Below are 21,800 nucleotides of genomic sequence, written 5' to 3'. Positions count from 1 at the left end.
CTGTGGAATATTACTGCCTCAGCATTTGCCTAAGTGATCCAAGGAAACCACAGAAAAACTTGGACCAAGGCAGACGGACCCGGAATCGAACCGGCGTCCTCCCGAATGCTAAGCAATGGTCTAGACCTCTAGGCCATGCCGCTCGGTGTAGATGAGACATGAAGCCATCAATTAGATTGACTATAATTTTAATGAAATAAAAAAGTAAGAATGCTGCGCAGGATATATTTTGAGCTAATTTTTTCGTCAGGGAAAAGGGTAAACAACATTGCCACCAATTTCAGCTAGTTCGTGCAGTGTTTACGTTCTAGTCAAAGAAATTCATGTACCGATATTATACGTATAATTAATACATAAACTGGTAGATGGCCCAAACAAGCTATAGCCTCAATTATGATATATTACCCTAATAAACTGTTACAAGTGTTCCTTTCCTCTTAGTGGCGTAGCGTGGAGGGGCGTGGAGAGTTATTAAAACTTATTGCGAAGATACGGAAAGAATGAGACATTAAAAATACTGAAGATCCCGTATAATCTAGATTGAAGAACCGAAATCTTTACAGTTATTTGTAAATCTCCACAAGGGCTAAATTAAAAATATAAGTTTTTTTTGTACACCTATTCACTGCAGTCCCGACCAATTTAAATAAAAGATCTTACATAATTGTAAAAATAGGAAGGGCGGCAAATTTTGGCTTCGCTCGGGGTGGCAGAAATTCACGCTACATTACTGCTTTCCTCTTGATTTCGTTTTTACAAGGCGCTTATAGTAACCGTCTTACATTAAGGTATTTGGCTCGAAATATTGACCAGAAATACGATTTCTTGATGATACCGCTACCTGCGAGAGTTCAGTGAACACCGAGCTAACGACCGATATTATTTTTATGGTCCCTATGCCTTTTTGTGATCTTATTGCAGCCCGTATAAACGAATGCTCTTCGAGTTTCTCTTTTACCCATCTTCCACTCAACCTTCTCCCCTTCCCCAAACTTCTCTCATTTTCTCCCGGTAGTTATAGCCGCTAGGTTGATCTACTAATTCGGGGAGGGTTTTTAGTCGGTAGGCGCCCCCATCGGGAGTGAATCCGACACTACACCCCTTTTGGGGGGTGTCTTTAGAAGATTTCCCCACCTCGAGGTTAACCTTAAAAAAAAGAGTTTCTCTTCTCCCGTTTAGACTACCGTCTTGTAAATAGACCCTTGTTATATCTCCACTCAATTTCAGTCTCGTAAATAGACTGGATGACTGATCTCAATTTTTTAGCTAAACACATGCTACATTTGTGAGTTGACAAGCAACTATACCTTTTGATGGAAAAATACGCTACAGCACTGTCCGATAAACCGCAAACAACCTCTAGGTCCCGAGCGGCATGGCCGAGAGGTTTAAACCATTGCTTAGCATTCTGGAGGACGTCGGTTTAATTCCAGGTCCGTCTGTCTTGGTCCAAGTTTTTCTGTGGTTTCCTTGGATCACTTAGGCAAATGTTGGGGCAGTAATATTCCACAGATAATATTTCATTCTTTTCTGTCTTTATTTCTCATCTTTTTCACTTGAATCACCAACCACCCATTCCCACAACTCCTGAAAGGAGGCTGAAGAGAACCTCCCGCCTTAACTTCCGGCGTAGTCCGGAGGGACTGCCCGCCCCCCAGCATTAGTGGCTGGTGGAAATGAAACACCCAAAAGATTGTTTTTTTTTCAGACCAATCAAACTCACCCTGCTACCGCTGCTCCAGCATCTGTGGACAGCTCAGCAGTCAAATTGCCCCCTTTGTCCTATCCGACCTCGAGTTATGGTTCTGCATAGTGGATCCATTTCGTTGCCTCTGGGATCACTTTAGATCTAAATCCAGTTGATTGCTTTGTTTGGTGAAAAAAGTTAAACGCATTTTAGCAATACCTTTTGGGACACAATGCGACCAACTAGGTCATAGACATTTATACACACAAACGTAAATTGCTGAAACATCTAGTACCATAAAACCAATGTAAATAAATTTGGTATAAATAGGATGTAAAAAGTTCAATAAATTAGTCTAACACAAGGCTCACTCTTATTTGGATGTTGCAATAGTGTCAACCCTTGGATGTTGTAATAGTGTCAACCACGGATGCTGCAATAGTGTCAAAATCCATCATGGATGCAGAAATGTGTTCAACGATCTTATAAAACCTGTTCTTATCAGAACCACAATTTCCGATAGTCATTAAACGACTACAACCTCAAGAGTGGTTTGGAAATTTATCAATTAATGTTTAAGTAACGTTAAGTTTTTTCTTCTTTTGTGTTCTTAATACCATGTCGAGGTGTATTTTAAATAGCAATGCATACCATCAGCGACAAGTTGTTACTTAATTAATTTTTATCGTAATGGGTGTCTAAACATTATGTGTCGTAATAAGCTGTTGATATTTATTTTATTAGTCGTTCCACAACCATGACTGTTTACATTGTCCATCGATTTAAGTACTTAGTTGTTTTTGCAATTTCACTGTACGTTGCCATTTCACGCCCAGGGCCGGCTTCGGATTGTAACTCCTTCTGGAAAATATTTTATGTCCCTTAACCATGTTACTTTACTCATATTTCTTCTAATTAACACCATCCAAAGATTGCCATTTAATTCAGAAACACCCTGTAGTTATTTCCAATGAAACAACTACCCTTTTATCAAGATTACTGCTAGCCGTTAGCCTTCTAGAAACTCTATTTCCCTGCGACGCGACGCGCTGATGAGATCCAAAAAGATCGAAATCGCGATCCGCGTCTGGCAGTTTCGACAGAATATAGACCTCTTCGAATTATTTTATTCTATTTCCCTCGTCAGTGAATCCACATAAATTTAAGAAATGTCTTTTCTAGAAGAATCTACGTTATATCTACCGTATTAGCTCTTAAAAATTCCTGAATATCAAAAATGTATAAATATGAGGAAAACTAANTTAAAAATACATTATATGTATATAATACATAGAACCGTACTTAAAACATTCAAACACATTCTGTATTTATTTTTGAACTTCAAAACAGCATCCTACAAGGACTACCTTCAATTTATCAGCATACGTGATTACGTTGTCACCGACTTTGACTTATATCGTAGGCCTAAGACAAGAAAACAAAATATAAGATAATTAATGAAAGGAAGCAAAAACTCTATAAGAAACGTAAATAACAAAATTACAAATAATCAAGGGTAAAATAATAAAAGAGTTAGAATTAAACACACTAAAATTTTTAAATAGACTAAAGTACCTTTAAAAAGAAATAACCACATTAAAGAAACAAACTACTATATTTTAAAAATTTGATTTTCTATGATAGATTAACTTAAAATGTTTGCAAAAAAAATTTTTTATCAATTGATACTCTTCTGATTCACGAGCAAGAGCAGTTATTTTGATTTCTAACCCCTTAAAGTGTATAAGGTACTTATTAAGATAAGGTAAGGTATACAATTATTTTAAATTCAAACGAAAATATTACTTCCTCAAAAACCAAATAAGACGATGGACTGCAATTAGAATTAGAGATTACCTAATAGGTAACCTATTACGCCTAGTGAACGATTTTGGATTAATATCGAAATAAATAATAAATAAACATCTCAGTTATGAAAATTTTTGTTAATTTTTGCTTGTTGAAATTTTTGGTGGACAGGCTTCAAATTTATTCAATAAAATTATGACAATCATACCTTTTAGTAATATTTGTAAATAAATGAAAATTATAGTACTTTCTCTTCGGCAAGTTTGGCAAACGAGTTTTGTATTAACAAAATAATTTAAACATAAAAGCACAAAACTGCAAAAACATAAACATATAATGTATAAGAAGAGGTATTATTTAATTCGATTTCGAGGGTTAGTCCTAGAAATATTAGTTTCATTCTAATGCGAGGGATTGAATATCGAAATCATCTAGCTTTGACTATTGAGTCACCTCTCGAAAACATTTTTTGACGTGACAACGTCTTATAATTCGATGGAGCCGGCTGCACGCACGAAAAAACATGATGCATGGGGCATTACCTCTCTCTGAGGCGTTCCATTTAAGGCTTGAAGTGCAAGCGAGAGCGCGGAACGAGCGACAAAGAGGCACAATCGGCTTCCGCGTTCGGCAGCGTTCGACATCTGTCTCTCTCCTACTTGAGTGAGCGATGCGNAGTTAGAATTAAACACACTAAAATTTTTAAATAGACTAAAGTACCTTTAAAAAGAAATAACCACATTAAAGAAACAAACTACTATATTTTAAAAATTTGATTTTCTATGATAGATTAACTTAAAATGTTTGCAAAAAAAATTTTTTATCAATTGATACTCTTCTGATTCACGAGCAAGAGCAGTTATTTTGATTTCTAACCCCTTAAAGTGTATAAGGTACTTATTAAGATAAGGTAAGGTATACAATTATTTTAAATTCAAACGAAAATATTACTTCCTCAAAAACCAAATAAGACGATGGACTGCAATTAGAATTAGAGATTACCTAATAGGTAACCTATTACGCCTAGTGAACGATTTTGGATTAATATCGAAATAAATAATAAATAAACATCTCAGTTATGAAAATTTTTGTTAATTTTTGCTTGTTGAAATTTTTGGTGGACAGGCTTCAAATTTATTCAATAAAATTATGACAATCATACCTCTTTTGCTAGTTCTTGCAATTGTTTTGCTAGAATAGATCCGGTTTTATCAACAAATCTATAAAGTGATCCTGAGGGATTTTGTAATAAAACGTGGGGATGATCATATTCTGCCACTGCACCATCTTCTAATACAAGTATTCTACTGGAATCCATGATTGTATGTAACCTATGAGCTATAGTTAGAACGGTGCAGTCCGCAAATCGTTTTCTAATGGTTTTCTGGATAAGTAAATCTGTCTGTTGATCTACACTTGCGGTGGCTTCATCTAACACCAATATTTTATTATTTCTTATTATTGCACGAGCCAAGCAAAAAAGTTGTCTCTGCCCGACACTGAAATTCGATCCTCCTTCAGATATCTTACTATCTAAACCAAGCCCTTGTTCGATTACTACTTGCTTCAATTCGACTTGCTCGAGTGCGTTCCACAGAACTACGTCAGAATACTCTCCAAAAGGGTCTAAATTTTTTCTTACAGTTCCCGAGAAGAGAACAGGTTCTTGAGGAATTATAGAAATTTTAGAACGTAGATAGTTTAGTGGTACTGTTGATATATCTACATCGTCTATTATAATTTGACCAGTATTTTCACATAGTTGAAATAAAGCGCATATAAGAGAGGATTTTCCTGCTCCCGTCCTTCCCACAATTCCAACTTTTTCTTTGGCACGTATAGATAAGTTTAAATCTTTTAATACCCACGGAGTCGTAGGTGAATACCGAAGACAGACCGATTTAAATTTGATGTTCCCTTCGGATGGCCAATTGTCATTTGGAACTGATGCTCCCGGCTCGAATTCCTTTTCTATCCTCATATATTCTGTAACTCTTTCTACTGAGATCATTTGATTATCAAGATCGCTCCACTGGCGAATACATTTCTGGAACATTTTTGTTAAGCCCGATGCTTGAGTTATTGCAAGACCAATATTGCCACTGTACTTAACTGAAACAATAAATAAGCCATAGTTATGAAAATTAAAGTTAATCTGTGAATCTATACGTTGGGGTGTTTCAAAAACGTGAAATTTTGAAGTAATTTTTTATTTTATCAAGTATCTAACATTATTTACAAAGACCTGCCTGTAATTTTTACGAAATAGGTATACTACAAACATGTTAAACATCAAAGATGTAGCGATTCAATATTCTCTAAATTTCATATAAAAATAAAAAAAAGGGAATCGAATGCGAAACGTTTTAAGAGCTTTACTTCATGTTTGGAGAACGGCGCTGTACGGGTGCGAAACATGGACAGTGTGCGCGGCGGAAAAGAAAAGGTTAAAAGCGTTCGAAATATGGTGTTACAGGCGAATGATGAGGGTAGCGTGGATAGAGAATGTTAGAAATGGAGAGGTATTAGAAAGAGTACGAGAACAGAGGGCTCATGAAAGTCAATAAGAAATAGGCGAGATAGGTTAGTAGGACACCTTCTCAGGCATGAAGGTCTAGTCAGAGACATATTAGAGGCAGAAACGGAAGTTAGGTGGGGTAGAGGTAGACCTAGATTAGATTACTGTTTGTAGATAGTTAAGGATATGGGTTGTTCTAGTTTTAGGGAAAGGCGAATATTAGCTAAGGATAGGAAAAAGTGGAGGTGTGTGACTGACGACCTTATGATAATGATAGAACATTGCTGTAATATTTCCAACAAATATTTAGTGGGAATGTTAGTATAATGCGTTTGGAATAGGGCATGTTCATAACTGTACTCTGAAGGGAAATATACAACTCTACTTAAAGAATCGTGTCAATTCTGTTATCATGAATTTTGACAAATGTCTAGAACTGAAAAAATCGCCAATAACAGATATTTGCGGCTCTACCGAGAGCTTACTATTTGGAATTTATCATAGCATTGGTTTAAAGTGTTATGTTATGTTATATGTTATGAACAATGGGCTAATGGGCCCTGAGACCTGAGAGTTGAGAGTTCTGGCGTAATTTATCGAATTTCCGCTTTGATACGGGACCTAAAGTCATTTAAGTTTTGAGGCCCGTTTATATAGACTCAATTTTCCAAATTGTAAGGTATGAAAACACCTAAAAGGTTTAAATTCGGCGACCATGCTGGCCACCCAGTTTGATTAGTTTGACTTATCTTGCATTACGGTAACAGCCGATTTAAATGATTCAAATATAACACCACACTGCTCTTACAATGTGTGAAGTTGTCCGTTCCCCAGCATAATTTAGAGAATGTGTGAAATGTTTTTTCAACCACGTCAGTAGATTAGTTATGAGTTATGACAATTCCAGCGCAAAATCCCGCGTATTCTTTTATGATGGAAGAACGCGCACTATATTGGAGAAAGCGGAATTTTGGTCCGGTTAATATTGATAAGTATATCGGTTTACCGTGCCATTCAGGGACGTAGATACGAGTGATTCCGGGTGAGCCAAGATCCATGTTCTATTCTGGACCGTTCTGAACATTAATTTAATTCGAAGTAACACAACCCAAGAAGCTATAATTAATACAAAATACGCGGCATTTCTATTTAATGATGTAAAAGTATCTATATTGTCACGGAGTGAAGTTTTAAGGAAATTCAAAAAACCATTTTTGACTTCAAAACATATTTCAAAATCAATTAAATATTTCATAATTATAACGTTGCTATTCTTTTCAAATTCATAAAACGGATATCGAGTTCATTTACTTGCAATATAAGCGTATTTGGTATTACACAGCAACGAGGCGGTAAGTGAAAACAACTATCTATTTGCAAGCGGAATTTGACGCCAGTTCGATAGCTTTGGTCATTGGGAAAATTATTGAACTTCGTGAATTCATCAAAAAGGAGTTCGTCGGTTTTTTCATTAAATCAGCTAAACCAGAGAAACTTCTAGAACTAGTGAATGGCCCATGTTGAACTATGGACAAATAATCACTGGTTCATCAAAAAGTTTGGCGCGTGAACGGGAATCGATAGTCTGATCGCAATCAGTCGATTCCGGAACGCGAAGGGATAAAGTCTACCCTTAAAAGAGTAACAGGTGGCAAACTCTGAATGTTGGTGACACTACCCCCTGGGCGATGATGATTTCGGCGCTCCTAAAAATGTAAGTAGACCTCCTAATTAGTTTTTTGTGTATTGATCTACATTGAGAGGAAGATCCTTTTTGTAAATATTCAATTCTCTATAATACTTTTTTATAATAAAGTTGTTGTTGTTTTAAAACTTGCCTATCTTGTCATCTTAGTACCTGACCCCCCAGTCACACCAAAATAATTAAATTGCATTAAAATCAGGTAGTTAAAATAAAGATACCGTTTCCAAATTGTGCGTGACAATATTACTTTGTACAAATCGAGAGTTTTTGCGACTTTTCTCTTGACGAACATGACGCTAAATTATTTACCCAAGAAAGTTTCACTTTCTGGCCGAGGGTAGCTGGAAAATAGCATACACACCAGGGTGGAAAGAAATATATGTGGTCTGAGATATTATTTTAGTAGTACTATCACGGAATATAAGGCTTTATGTAAATTATATATTTGTGGTTCTATATTACCATTTTTATGGAACTCAATTTGTCTTGCTGAAGACGACGACGCGGTCCTTTACTATCTTCACTGCACTTTCATTTTTGGGGTAATACACAAACGTTAGGTGAGTGGAATTTTAGGACAATTAGGAGAATTAGATATAGTAAGCATTAGTGAAGTCTGTTGGTGCGAATCTGAAGACTTCTGGATTGGAGACCTTATAATAATACATACAGGATCGGTGGAAGGTAACTCGGGGATAGGAATTGTAATGTGCAGAGTGTAGAAAGTTATTTACAAAAAAGCGATAAGATAGTTATGGTTAAATTGAACTAGAAGCCGGTAAAAATGGTATTAGTGCAGGTTTACATGCCTACATCATCTTACAATGATGAAGGCGTAGAAAGGGTTTATGAAGATATAGAAGACGTATTAAGTTTAGTGAAAGGGCATGAAAACTTATTAGCTGTAGGAGACTTCAACGCAATAATAGGTGAAGGTAAACACGGTACAACAGCAGGTTCTTTTGGATTAGGCAATAAACATAACTTAAACGTCGCGAATACTTTAATCATCACGTTAGGAGGCGCTATACGTGGAAAATGCCAGGTGATTTAAGGAGATGCCAGTTAGATTACATACTTGTTCGGCAAAGATTAAAAAATCAAGTGAAGGACCAACCTTAAATTACAAATTCTGAAAAAGAGGGAAGGTAGGAGACGTCTTGCGCGTGATAGGCTAGGTACAAGGACGAAATACTAAAGGCAGCAGTAGAAACGAATGACAGGGACATAGAGATAGACTGGAACTGCATTAAAACGTACCTAAAGTCAGCAGCTGCAGATATACGAGGGTGGATTGATAAGTTTCCGGCCTGACCAAGAAAAACAAGGTTTTTAAAAATTTTTTTTTTTTATTTCTCAACATAATCTCCTCCAAGGCTGATACATTTCTCATAGCGGTGTTCCAGTCTATTAATGCCATCTCTATAGACTGATTCGTCAAGCTCCTCAAAATAACCATTTACAGCTTCGATTACTTCTTCATTGTCCGCAAATCTCTTACCGCCAAGCCATTTTTTGAGATTAGGGAACAGAAAATAGTCACTCGGGGCTAGGTCTGGAGAGTAAGGAGGGTGCGGCATCAATTCAAACTTTAGATCGTTGATTTTAGCCGTCGCAACGATTGACGTGTGCGCTGGTGCGTTATCGTGATGAAACAAGATTTTTTTCTTCGCCAGATGAGGTCGTTTAATTTTCACCTCGTGGCTCAAACGTTGCAATAAGTCTGCGTAGTATTGACCAGTGATAGTATTACCCTTTGCAAGGTAATCAATGTATATAATACCTCTTGCATCCCAAAAAACAGTAGCCATAACCTTGTTCGCCGAAAAAATTGTTTTTGCCTTCTTTGGAGTTGGTTCCCCTGGTCCAATCCACTGTTTAGACTGTTCTTTGGTTTCAGGAGTGTAGTGGTGGACCCACGTTTCGTCAACGGTTACGAATCGACGCAAAAATTCGCTTGGATTACGCTTATACAATGACAAATTTGCGGTAGAAATGTTTTTTCGAATCAATTTTTGGTCGACTGTTAGCAAACGCGGCACCCATCTTGCACAGAGCTTTTCCATATGCAAATGTTGGTGCAAAATATGTTGCACACGTTCATATGACATCTTACAGGTCTCAGCTATCTCACGCACTTTCAATCTGCGGTCTCCCAGCACTATTTGATGAATTTTTTCGATCATATCTGGAGTTGTGACCTCAACGGGGCGTCCTGAGCGAGGCCCATCAGAGGTGCTCACACGACCCTTTTTAAACTCGGAAACCCACTGCTTAACGGTTGAATATGACGGGGAGGATGTCCCCAGTGTTGAGTCCATCTCTTTTTTAATTTCCTTCGGCGTTAACCCCTTCAAATAAAAGTATTTGATGACAGCACGATTTTCCTGCTTTTCCATTTTTACGAAAACCACAGAGGCGTCTTGTTCAGCGTGCTGTCAAACCTACACTAGCAAGGAGATCGGGCTGAAACTATAGCTACAAGCTATCCAAGGATGGTACTATAGAATGTCACCTCAAGGTAGGCCTAGTGGCGTCATCTCTTGGTTAGGCCGGAAACTTATCAATCCACCCTCGTACTAGGTCTTTAACGAAACGAAAGTAGGAAATCCTGGATAACAAATGAGATTTTAGGATTAATAGAAGAAAGGCGGAAATACAAAAACAAGACAGGCGAAGAAGTACAAAATAGGGAAATTCTAAAACATGCAGGACAAGAGGTTAGAGATCGTATGTTTAAGCTAGTTGGTCACATTTATGAGACGAGGAAAGTCCTAGAGGATTATAAACGGAACGTTGCAGTAATCATACCTAAAAAGAGAGGCACGGATATAGCCGAGACATTTAGAACAAATAGCTTAACTTCCCCTGCGTTAAAAATCTTAACTAGAATTGTACAGAGGAGAATAGAAAAAAGGGCGGAGGAACTATTAGGGGAAGATCAATTTGGGTTTAAATCGTCTATAAATTCACCATATTGTTTAGGTCAAGAGAATCGTAAAGGTTTTTTTCGTTTTTTATCATTGTTAGGCATCATGTCTCTCCTCTTTAATGATGGACCTCGTCGAATTTTTAAATATTTTAAGTAAACTAAAATTTTTGTCGTTCGAAGCCGCCGATAAGCTCGCTGTAAATAATAGCTGACAAAGACGAAAAGCTTCCCCAACAGCTATTTCATACTTAGCAGCTAACTTCATGATACCTTGTGTTGAAGAGCATATATCAAATAATATCTCTAACTGCATAAGAAGCGCTTAGAACTTAAGCATGTGATCAGGTGGATACAGCAAAATCAATTTATTAGTATTTTCACATGTAATATTTTTTTTGTCTAAAAGGTTTGTGAGAATGTTTGATATTCAATTCAAACGTTCTATATCCATTTTGAATTTATCTTGTAAAAAGTTTGTAGTTTTATCTTAAACGCTTAAAAATTCTTTTTGCAGGAGGTCTTCGTTTTCGGCCATGTCAAAAAATCCTGTTCTGGATTAATTTTAACTTTTCTAGCAAAAATTTTGGCACTTTCTATTAAATTTAGAATTACGTCTTCCTCTTGCCTTATTGAAATAAGGGATTCTCTGGCTCTATTAATAACGTATATCCCGTCTACAGTGTTCAAATCCTTCCTTTCCTTTATTGCTTGGTATTTTTGCGTACTAAAACAGAATTACAAATTGTCCCCCCAAATCGTTGATGATATACCACTGTATGCCCGGTATCCCACTTTTGGCTAAGGACCTGGTCGAGGAAATAAATCGGAAATTTTCTTTAAATACTCAATATTTTTTCGATATTAGAAAGAAGAATGGATTAAAATACATTCGAAGATGATTTGAAGGTTACAGAAGATATAGAACACAAAAAAGACGATTACTTAAGTGTAGACAAATAATTCCTTTCAAATTGCTTGTTGGGAGTTCGTAATTTTATCAACTGATTGCATCGTGCATTTGTAAATTTAATGATATTATAGATTATAAATATATCTAGAAGCAACGTGTTCGTTTATTCGTAATACAAACAAATTATGATACAAGTGATAGAGACAAAGCACGCAAACTAACGTGTTTTCTAAACGACTAGAGTTCCGTCTGTGTTTAATTTGAATAGTATCTTAATGCTCATGAACATTCAATAATTGTTAAAGTCAATTTCGTGCCACCCACACTAACCACAAATGAAATAATAACATGACCTTGGTCCTCGCACTTTTATGGCATTTATACGACAATTTTTTTGACACGATATTACGAATTAACAAAAAAAATAAATAAATCGTGTTAAGCTACAATAAAACCCATTCTCCCCCAATTGAAGTCAAGGACACTCATTCATAAATAATTAGAAAGTTATTAAAACAATGGAAAAAAAAGACGCAGAACAAAAAGCAATTGCAAATTAAACGTTACAAAACTTTTGGGTGTTTTATTTCCACTAGCTACTAATGCTGGTGGACGGGTAGTCCCTCCGGACTATGCCGGAGATTAGGGTAGAATGCCCTCTTCAACCTCATTTTAGGAATTGTTCGTGGAGGTTGGGATAAGATAGATGAACCGGATGAAATGAAGACAGAAGAATTTTACTGCCCCAACATTTCCCTAAGTGATCCAAGGAAGTCACAGAAACACTTGGACCGGGACAGACGGACCCAGAATTGAGCCCGTGTTCTCCCGAATGCAATTGGGAGCATTGGTTTAAACCTCTAGGTTATGCCGCTCGGTAAATTAAACGTTAACATGGGTATGGTTAAAAAAAAACTTTTGGGTGTTTCATTCCCACCAGCTAGTAATGCTGGTGGGCGGGCAGTCCCTCCGGACTATGCCGGAAGGCCCTCTTCAGCCTGCTTTCAGGAATCGTGGGAATGGGTGGGTGGTGGTTCGGGTNCTTGATAAAGACACTGTTCCAAATATTTTCACAGAGAATAATAATAATAATAGAAAGACAGATACAAAAGAATTCGAGTAGAAATATTTACAAAAGGGTGTAATATAATGTTTAGTCAAATATATGTTTTAAATTAAATATAGCGGTGTTATTATCCGCCACACTATATAATTTCTTCTGTTAACTGCACAATTCAGAGAGAAAAACGATCCTGAAAACAATTTTTGCCGTGTGAACACACGGCACGTGTGAATACTTCTATACACTTGCTTGTCTCACTGTTGCCGTGCACGGCCACGGCGCCGTGCCGTTGCAGTCCCCATGCCGTGCTGCGACGGCAGCCGTGCACGGCTACGGCAGCAAACCGTGTTTTGTGAAAGCTTGCATATAAACCAATGTATCACTATTATACACGGCACCGTTGCCGTGCACGGCCACGGCAAAATATCGTCTGTGTGAAAGCAGGGTTAAGCTTTTTCGTAACATGTCCTAGTAAAACATTGCCAAATTTTTTCTTAATTTCTCTCGTGCCAAAACGGCACTTCTCCGGAAGTGAGTCAAAACTGCTTAGTTTGATGCTCCTCACCACCTTCTTAAGTTTGTACCAATAATTATGATTCGCCCTGTATCTACTTTCTTAATAAATGAATAATAAAATTGTATCAAATCATTGCAATGAACTAAATGTAAATGTGAGGAGGAAGTCGTAAACTAGCATAATAATAATAGTGGGGCATCCTGAAACGTAGAAAACGTAACAAGGATGGGGGGGGGTCTTAAATTGTTTAAAAAATGCTTGCTGAATTTAATGAACGAGTCTGAAAGCAAGTATTGAAAGCAAACTTTCTCAAAACACCGTGCAACGTATAACCATATAAGGAATGGAAGAAACAATCGTCCTTACCGTTTTTCATCATCAAAAAGCTGAAGGTAACACTTGTTATAAACATTGCACAAATCATGTCAAGCCAAAATCCGAATGCTCTTGTGCATGCTATGGAAAGATAAGTTGCTGAGCTGTTTAAATTTTGGTATTCGTCAAAATGACTTGTTAATGCTTCCTCAGCTCCAAACGCTCGTATGGTACTTAAACCTTGGAGAGAAGCATTTAGATGCGTGTAAACAGGACTGCGAGCTAAAAATGATGATAAAGTTTGTGCCTATTAGTTAATAAATGTCATTATTACTCACTAACTCCTTCTAAACGTTTTATACTCAAACTAGTAGATAAGTAAAATTTCCTCAGAAAATAAAACAAAATTAACATGGCAGCTGCTACTATAACGATCCAGTGATTAACTATTATAATGACTGTGATTGTTCCAAGAATACTTAGACCCATCTAGAAAAGAGTAAAATTTTCATAAAAATGTATTTAGGTGATGGTTAGAAAAGAGTAAAGAAGAAGTAAAATACAAATTAATTATTTATAATACAATAAAGTATCGATTTATGATTTTTATTTGCCTATTCTACAATCATAGATTTCTAAGTAACTATTACAAATTTATAATTTGCCTTTCGCTTTTCATTTAATTTAAATACAATTTCGGTCAGTAACGCCTTATGACCAATGAAGTGATCATCTCATTTTGTCGAATTATAAAAACGTTTCGGAGTTGCGTGCATAACGATTTAAATAGAGGAGACCATTCTAGCTTAACGGGTAACAATAGAGAAAACGATAGAAAAAAGGAAAGGGTGCATACATAGGATTTGTAGATTTATAAAAAGCTTTTGACTATATTAAAAGGGACCTGTTGAATACATATAAAAAAGTAGGGATGAGTTATACAGATAGAAGAGTGATACTTAGTTTGTATAAAGAGCAACAGACAGTTATAAATCTGAAGCAGCAACATTGAGAGGTAAATAATAGGAAGGATGTTAGACCAGAATGCATACTGTCACAGCTAGTTTTTAATGCATACATCGAAGACGCGATCAGCATCATCAAAGACAGTACAACTGTGAGGATAGGTATACAGGGACAAAAGATTAGTATGCTTACATTTGTAGATGATATAGCAGTATTAGCATCTATCAAGGAGGAGTTACAAATAGCTTTAAATAAAATGCAAGCGCTATTAACAGAACAGTACTGTATGAAAATAAATAAAAGTAAAACAAAAATAGCGGTATGCAAGGGAAGAAAAGGTAGAGAAAGAGTGATTTTAAAGATAGGTGACGAAAAATTAGAAGAAGTAGCTGATTTTAGGTATCTAGGATGTCAAATAAATCAGGACGGAAGGTGTAGTAGGTATATAAAGCAGATAGCACAGGGTCGAGTCGCCTTTAGTAAAAAGTAGTCACTTCTATGCTTGCGAACGGTTAATTTAGAAATTGTATTGTTGAGAGTGTATGTTTGGAGCGCGGCGCTGTATGGGTGCGAAACATGGACGGTGGGCGCTGCGGAGAAGAAAAGGTTAGAAGCGTTCGAAATGTGGTGTTACCGGCGAATGATGAGGATACCGTTGATAGAGAAGGAGAACAAATAATGAGGTATTAGAAAGAACAGGAGAACTGAGGACTCTATGGAAGTCAATAAGAACTAGGTGGGATAGATTGGCAGGACACCTTCTCAGGCATGAAGGTCTAGTCAGAAACATATTAGAGGTAAATACGGGAGTTAAAAGGGTTAGATGTAGGCTTAGATTAGATTACTGTTCGCAGATGGTTAAGGATGTGGGTTGCTCTAGTTTTAGGGAAATGCTAGGGAAAATCTCAGGATAGGAAAAAGTGGAGGTACGTGTCCAACCAGTATTAGGACTGACAACCTTATGATAATTGTAAGTTTAATTCCCGACAATCCTTCTGTTGATGTCAAAGAGACTGCTCCTTTAGTTTACATTTTGTAAGCAAAAAAATTGCTTTTTATCTTAATTGTTTATGAAAGGTTAACATCCAATGGTTGAAAGTAAGAATCATGTTAAAATAATACTATTTAAAGTGATGATTTTTGTGATCAAATCGATCTATTTTTTCTTTGTTGACACTATCTTGTTGTAAAGTTATTATATGTTAAATATTGTTCGACGTACGTTTAAAAATTATTATTGTGTCATTGTGTGGTAAAGAAACAGTTTACTTTTGTCTTCTGTATATTTTTTATGTAAGGTGTATTCTTTGTTTAAGTTTGCAGGAGTCCCAATAGCACAGTTTAAAAATTTATAATAAGAATGCCATTTTGGTTGATTGTTTTTTGCAAATGCTAAAAATAATTTTAAATAGTCTAAATTTTATCAATTTATTCAAAAATCAATGTGAGCATATAATTTGATTAAAACTTTTAATTATCAATTACCTGTATTAAGTCGACAAGAACATCAGGCAGTTTTTCGTCGATATTTCCCATATCCTTAGAAAATCGGTTTAAAATTCTTCCAGAAGGATTTAGGTTAAAGAATATCATTTTAGCGTAGACGATATGTGAGAACATTTTATGATGTAGTTTCTTTGAGGCTTTCATACAATACCAGTAAAACAAAAATGTACTTGATATACTAAGAAGAACATTTAATGATACTATCGTCCCAAAAATCGACAGTCCATTGCGGTCTATGTACTCCATTATTCCACTTAGCGTATCATTCTTTAATTGAGATTTACGGTCTTGTTCGACGTTTACCCTAAAAATGAAATGTAATGTAATTTCAATATTATTGATAATTCGCTTATATTATTATGTATCAATAAATAAAATTAGGAAAAAGTACAGATGATAGATGTCTACGTTATTTTAGGAAAACAAAAAGAAACTAAAAAGTTGAAAATGAAAAAAAAAAATGTTTTTTTGAAAAATTCAGACATGTATTTAGTAATCAGTTTTTACCATTTTTTAATAAAATTGTCCCCATTAGAAAATAATCAATAGATTTTTTGCAATTCAATTTTTTTAATTTTTAACCCTTCGAAATTATATTTTCTTTAGTTTCTTACATGTGCGATTACAAGCACTTTTCGTGGCCGTTTTTTTAAATATTAATCAGAAATATGTGATACGTGAAACCCAAAAATTACTCCTATGGAATAGCAATTTGGGGGGGTTATTTTCACTCCTTAAAAATGTTTTCCCGCAAAAAATACGTATTTCATCATTTCTGATTTAGATTAACAGATTACAACCGCTACTAATTCGACAGTGGCCACCTCGGTAGGTTTCCTTGTTGGTATTGATAAGTTATAGAAATTTTATATACAACTGTTCTTTATATAAAATCTGTATTTTTTAAAATAATGCGGAAAAGTGTGTTTGGATCTTTTTTGGACAAATTTTGGACAATTTTTGTAATGAGTTAGCTGTTCAAAATAACTTCATTAAATTCTATGATTTTTCTCATGTATCAACTTGCCAATAGCAAAGAAACTTTCTATTATCGACAATTTCATTGGATCAAATGTTCACATGTGGCAAGTTGAGAAAAAATTATGGAATTAAATATGTAATAAAGTAATATAAGTCCAATAAATGCAATTTAAAACGTTTTAAATGTTATACGCTTTGTTCAAAAGATTTTGAGAGTTCAGTTGGTTAGTACAGACTTCAGAGAAACATTTGATATTTTCAGATCAGATAGACGTGACGTGGTTGGAAAAACATTCCACACGTTCACCAAATTTTGCTTTTATAAGGAATTCGTGATATCCAATTAAAATAAATTAGAAAAAAAAATCGGTTGTCTGTAAAGTCGGTTTACTGACGATAGTTGAACGTGACAACATCATAAGAAAATACTGATGGAATGGTTTCATTTTTCAAAAGAAAATTTTAATTTTATTTGTTTGATAGATATTTTGTATGGATATAGAGAAGGAGGTAAATGGAAATGTATTATTGTATAACAGCTGTCCACGCGGACGCATCGCTCACTCAAGTAGGAGAGAGACAGATGTCGAACGCTGCCGAACGCGGAGGCCGATTGTGCCTCGTTGTCGCTCGTTCCGCGCTCTCGCTTGCACTTCAAGCCTTAAATGGAACGCCTCAGAGCGAGGTAACGTCGCATGAGTAATGTTTTTTCGTGCGTGCAGCCGGCTCCATCGAATTATAAGACGATGTCACGTCAAAAAATTTAAATTTCCTTAACATTACAAATATATATATAAAGTATTATAATACCAGAATGCAACTTACCAAAATGTAACAAAGTAGTCAGCGCCACTTGAAGAACCCTGTGTGATAAGAAACATAAGTAAAATCAGTATCGCTATTGCAAGTGATCCTCCAGATTTAATGTACGTTAGGTAGTCCTTTGCTGATATTTTACCAATATTTTTAGATTCTTTGGTTTCCGAAGCCGACTCATTATTTTCAGAAATCTTCTTAGTAACTGCCGAAAATAAAGTTGTCTCCAACATTCCCTGTTCGATAAAACATCCCTCTTTATCGAGTTTCTGAGTATCTTTGGTTAAGCATAATTGTTTACGTTGTAAATCTTGATAAGCTCCTTGAAATGTAATTGTGCCTTCTTCCATTACAATTATCCTGTTTACATTTCGTAAATACTGCAATTGATGTGTGACCAATACGACACATTTATTTTTTAAAAACTCCGTAACACCTTTTTCAAACAGGTGTTTACCGACTTCCGTATCTACCGCTGACAAAGGGTCATCTAATAGGTAGATATCAGCCTCTCTATATAACGCTCTTGCTAAATTAATTCGAGCACGTTGACCGCCACTAAGAGTAACGCCCCGTTCTCCCAATAAAGTACGATCGCCATTGGGAAAGGACATGATGTCTTTTTCTAGAGCGCAAACTTTTAAAACATCTCTATATCTTTTCTCGTTATACCCACTTCCAAAAGTTATGTTCTGTTTAATGGTTCCTGAAAAGAACCAAGGTTCCTGAGGGGCATACGACACCTTACCTTGAACGTCTATATGTCCATCCAAAATTTTCAATTCCCTTAGGATAACATTAAGAAGACTTGTTTTTCCACTGCCAACGTTACCTACTACAGCAACTAATTCATTTTTTGTCACTTCTAAATTTACATTTGATAAGGTGTTTTTAATTTTGGCAGAAGAGGGCCATTTAGCTGAAACATTCTTAAGTAAAATCCTTACAACGAGTTCTACGTGAGGCTTATTCGAATTTTCATCTAATGTTTTATTTGCGGTAATAGTGTTACTGAGAGAATTATTATTATTAGTCTTATTATTTTTGTTGGTTTGCTCAGTTTCTTCAAATAAGAGAAAGCGTTGAACACGTTCGATCGATATAGATCCTTCGGCGAATTCCCTTATACCACTGGGGAATTGAAGTATAAGTGTTTTCCTTAAAATATTATAATACGAGGTTACGACGAAAACGTATCTAGCATTTATTTCGTTTCCTGATAATAGGTAAGCCACAATGCATAAAAATATAGATGTTCTGGTTGCAAACATTCGTATTGCTAACGTTATACCTTTTATGAATGAAACTGCAGAAATTTCATCAATTTCCTTCCTAAAAGAGCATTTTAAAAGTAAAAATTGTTATAATCAACTTAAGCACTGCTGAACCAACGAGACGCGGCCCTCACATTGTAATGTCTACAAATGCGCATTGGACGGTGGCAAGTCACAGTTCGTTTCAAGTAGTTAGAGATATGCCCCTTCCCTTTTATCGAAAAATGGAAAAGTGTGTGCAAAAGTTATTAGGCAAGAAAATGTATACACATTGAAGATTCAGCGGTCGAAATCTTCTGACTCAAACGATGAAGACTTTGAAGATACAGATTAGGGAAATACACTAAATATTTAGCGCTTGTTTCTTAAAACGGCCCTTTTCAGAGCCAACAATTCTATTTAAAAATTAAAACGACACCGAGCTATGAACTTTGCATAATTACTTTATATTATGCTTACAAAATTTAATTTGGATTGTTTCAAATAGACAGTAAACGCTAACAAGAAAACAGTAATTATTAAAAAATAATTAAAATCTTTTATATTTGTATAATATACGCACTGACAAAGTTTAATGCTGTTACGAAGAGCAATGATTATTTAAACTACCTCGTTAAAATTTAAGAATATGCTTTTTTTAAAATCATATTTAGCCAAAAATAATAACAAGTTAAATAATTTAACTCTTTACACACCTATACAACTTTTGCCTTGTTTTCTATTATTAATTTATATACATTTTTGTTTCAACAAATTGCTAAATATTTTCGTCTAGTAATGTACAATTCTAGCCGATCTCCTAAGACCGCCCATCGAGAGCTCTGCTCGTTCAAGCTTGTTCCAACTATTTCTGTCTTGCTCACCCCTAGTGTGTATTCTTTCTATCTTCGCGCAGATTCCTTCAAGGTCACATCTCTAACTACTTGAAATAAACTGTAAACTCTTCTTCGAGTTAAAAATTCGGCGCACACAAACTAGTCCGGCAGTAATTTCCATAATTAATATAGTGGACGATTAAATAAAGAGAATAAAAACACAAAAAGTTGGAGTAAATAGTCTGTTCTCATTGACCAACTTCTTGTGCATTTCGATATTTCTTCCGAGCTTGAGCGACATCCTTTTCTAGTCAAATGCTATTCCTATTTATCATCTGCGCCGGAAGTGAAAGTCAGGGGCCATCTCTCGATGGTTCAGCTGTATTTTACTCACCTTCTGATAAATTTTACTAGTTTCATGAAATAACATTCCCAGCTGTACATTTTTATAACGTTTATTCCCGAAATTATTTCACCCATCAGTCTTACTCTTTCATCTGTTCTTAATGCAGTTCTCAAACGATACAGAGAAATTCTTTTTCCCAAACAAACTAGAAACAAATTACCTTTATCGATCAATTCATTGATTAAATAAACTGTAAAAGGTTGTATCTACATATAAAAAATATATATCTAATAACTCAAAAAATCTAATAGTAAAACTAAAAAAAAGTGAACATCATTTTTGAAATTTTTTAACGCTGAAAAATTCAAACAATTTTATCGGAATGGAATTGCAGTTAGAATAAGTAACAAAATAGGTAATAATAATGTTTGACAAATAGCTAATAATAGTTTTGTAGAAAATTAATTGGAATACGACCATTAAGTGCCTTACTATTAAAACATCAACTTAATATATTTAAAAAAATCAACGAATTGGAAGCCTCTTGTAGACCAGGGAATAGAGATTTGAAACTAGCTATTTTTACAATAAAAACCAATAGGTATCAGACTGTGCAGGGTTTTAAAGCATGACCCATAGATGAAAATGTATATAATTATAACATCAGAATTATTGCTTATAAAAATGCGAGAAATATAGTTTCTACTTTCTGTGGCGAAAGCCAACAAGAAAATAGTTTTGACTACTACAGGTACAAAAGTTGTAGAGAATTGAAAAATCTATAAAATGAACCCTTGGTTAACCTGATAACGAATTAAAATAAATTTTTGATTTGCGAAAACCTAAAACTACATGTTATTGTTTTATTTTATTGTTGTATTTTTGTGCAATTATGTATTAAATCTTGAAATAGTGCCATTTACCTAACTCATTAAAAAAATGTGATTCATACTTACTTTGTATTGGTAAGAAGATAACAAGAAATATGGATCCTAAAGTTGCTGTGAATCCGACATGAAAATATATAAGTATAATAATTATTACGATTTCAACGGGACATAACCATAAACTGTGAATATGTAGCAACAGAGAATCGAATCTATCCACATCATTAGATAACAAGTTTACCAGTTGCCCAGTACTGACTTCTTCAAAGGCCGATTGATTCAATTTCAACGATTTTCTATAGATTAGCGAACAGACTGCAACTCTCATTTGCATACCTAAATGCTGGTTTTCCATAGCGTATAAATGAGATATGATTACGTACAGTACAGAACTTCCTGCTATTACGCACGCATAAATATATGCTTCGTTTCTGGTAACATGAGTATCTTTTGTGGTATAAAAATCCAGTAACTTCCCTAAAGCTAAAGGCTCCGCTATTCTATAATACAAAAGAAAAGAGCGATTAATAATATGTACCTTTCAGAAAATTTAATTCTTCTGTGATTTATTATTATATAACTTAATTTATTTAACAATAAATTGTTTAAAATAAGCGATCAGTAAAACTGTAACAATTTAATACATTACCATGTGTACCGATTTGTTTAATATTTTTTTTTATATAATTAAAAGGAATTTAGAGGAGTAGGGTACAGTAGAAATAATATAAGAAATCAGGTAGGGGTCACTTT

The 21,800-nt window shown here is 35.1% G+C and overlaps 1 protein-coding gene across 1 annotated transcript; it reads right to left on the bottom strand.

Annotated features, from left to right (window-relative positions):
• Positions 1 to 2,952: 2,952 nt before the first annotated feature.
• On the bottom strand, positions 2,953 to 21,551 carry LOC108733887 (multidrug resistance-associated protein 4-like). The gene is made up of 8 exons (XM_025973469.1): positions 21,117 to 21,551; positions 20,209 to 20,365; positions 17,735 to 19,057; positions 15,908 to 16,232; positions 13,795 to 13,945; positions 13,508 to 13,738; positions 4,659 to 5,608; positions 2,953 to 3,112 (listed from the first exon to the last, which is right to left on the bottom strand). The coding sequence occupies exons 1-8, from the start codon at positions 21,400 to 21,402 to the stop codon at positions 3,086 to 3,088; spliced, it is 3,450 nt and encodes a 1,149-aa protein (XP_025829254.1). The 5' UTR covers positions 21,403 to 21,551; the 3' UTR covers positions 2,953 to 3,085.
• Between the last annotated feature and the right edge of the window lie 249 nt (positions 21,552 to 21,800).

Source organism: Agrilus planipennis, unplaced genomic scaffold (assembly GCF_000699045.2).
Source record: "Agrilus planipennis isolate EAB-ADULT unplaced genomic scaffold, Apla_2.0 scaffold85, whole genome shotgun sequence".
Lineage (NCBI taxonomy): Eukaryota > Metazoa > Arthropoda > Insecta > Coleoptera > Buprestidae > Agrilus > Agrilus planipennis.
This window is presented reverse-complemented; position numbering and strand designations above follow the sequence as displayed.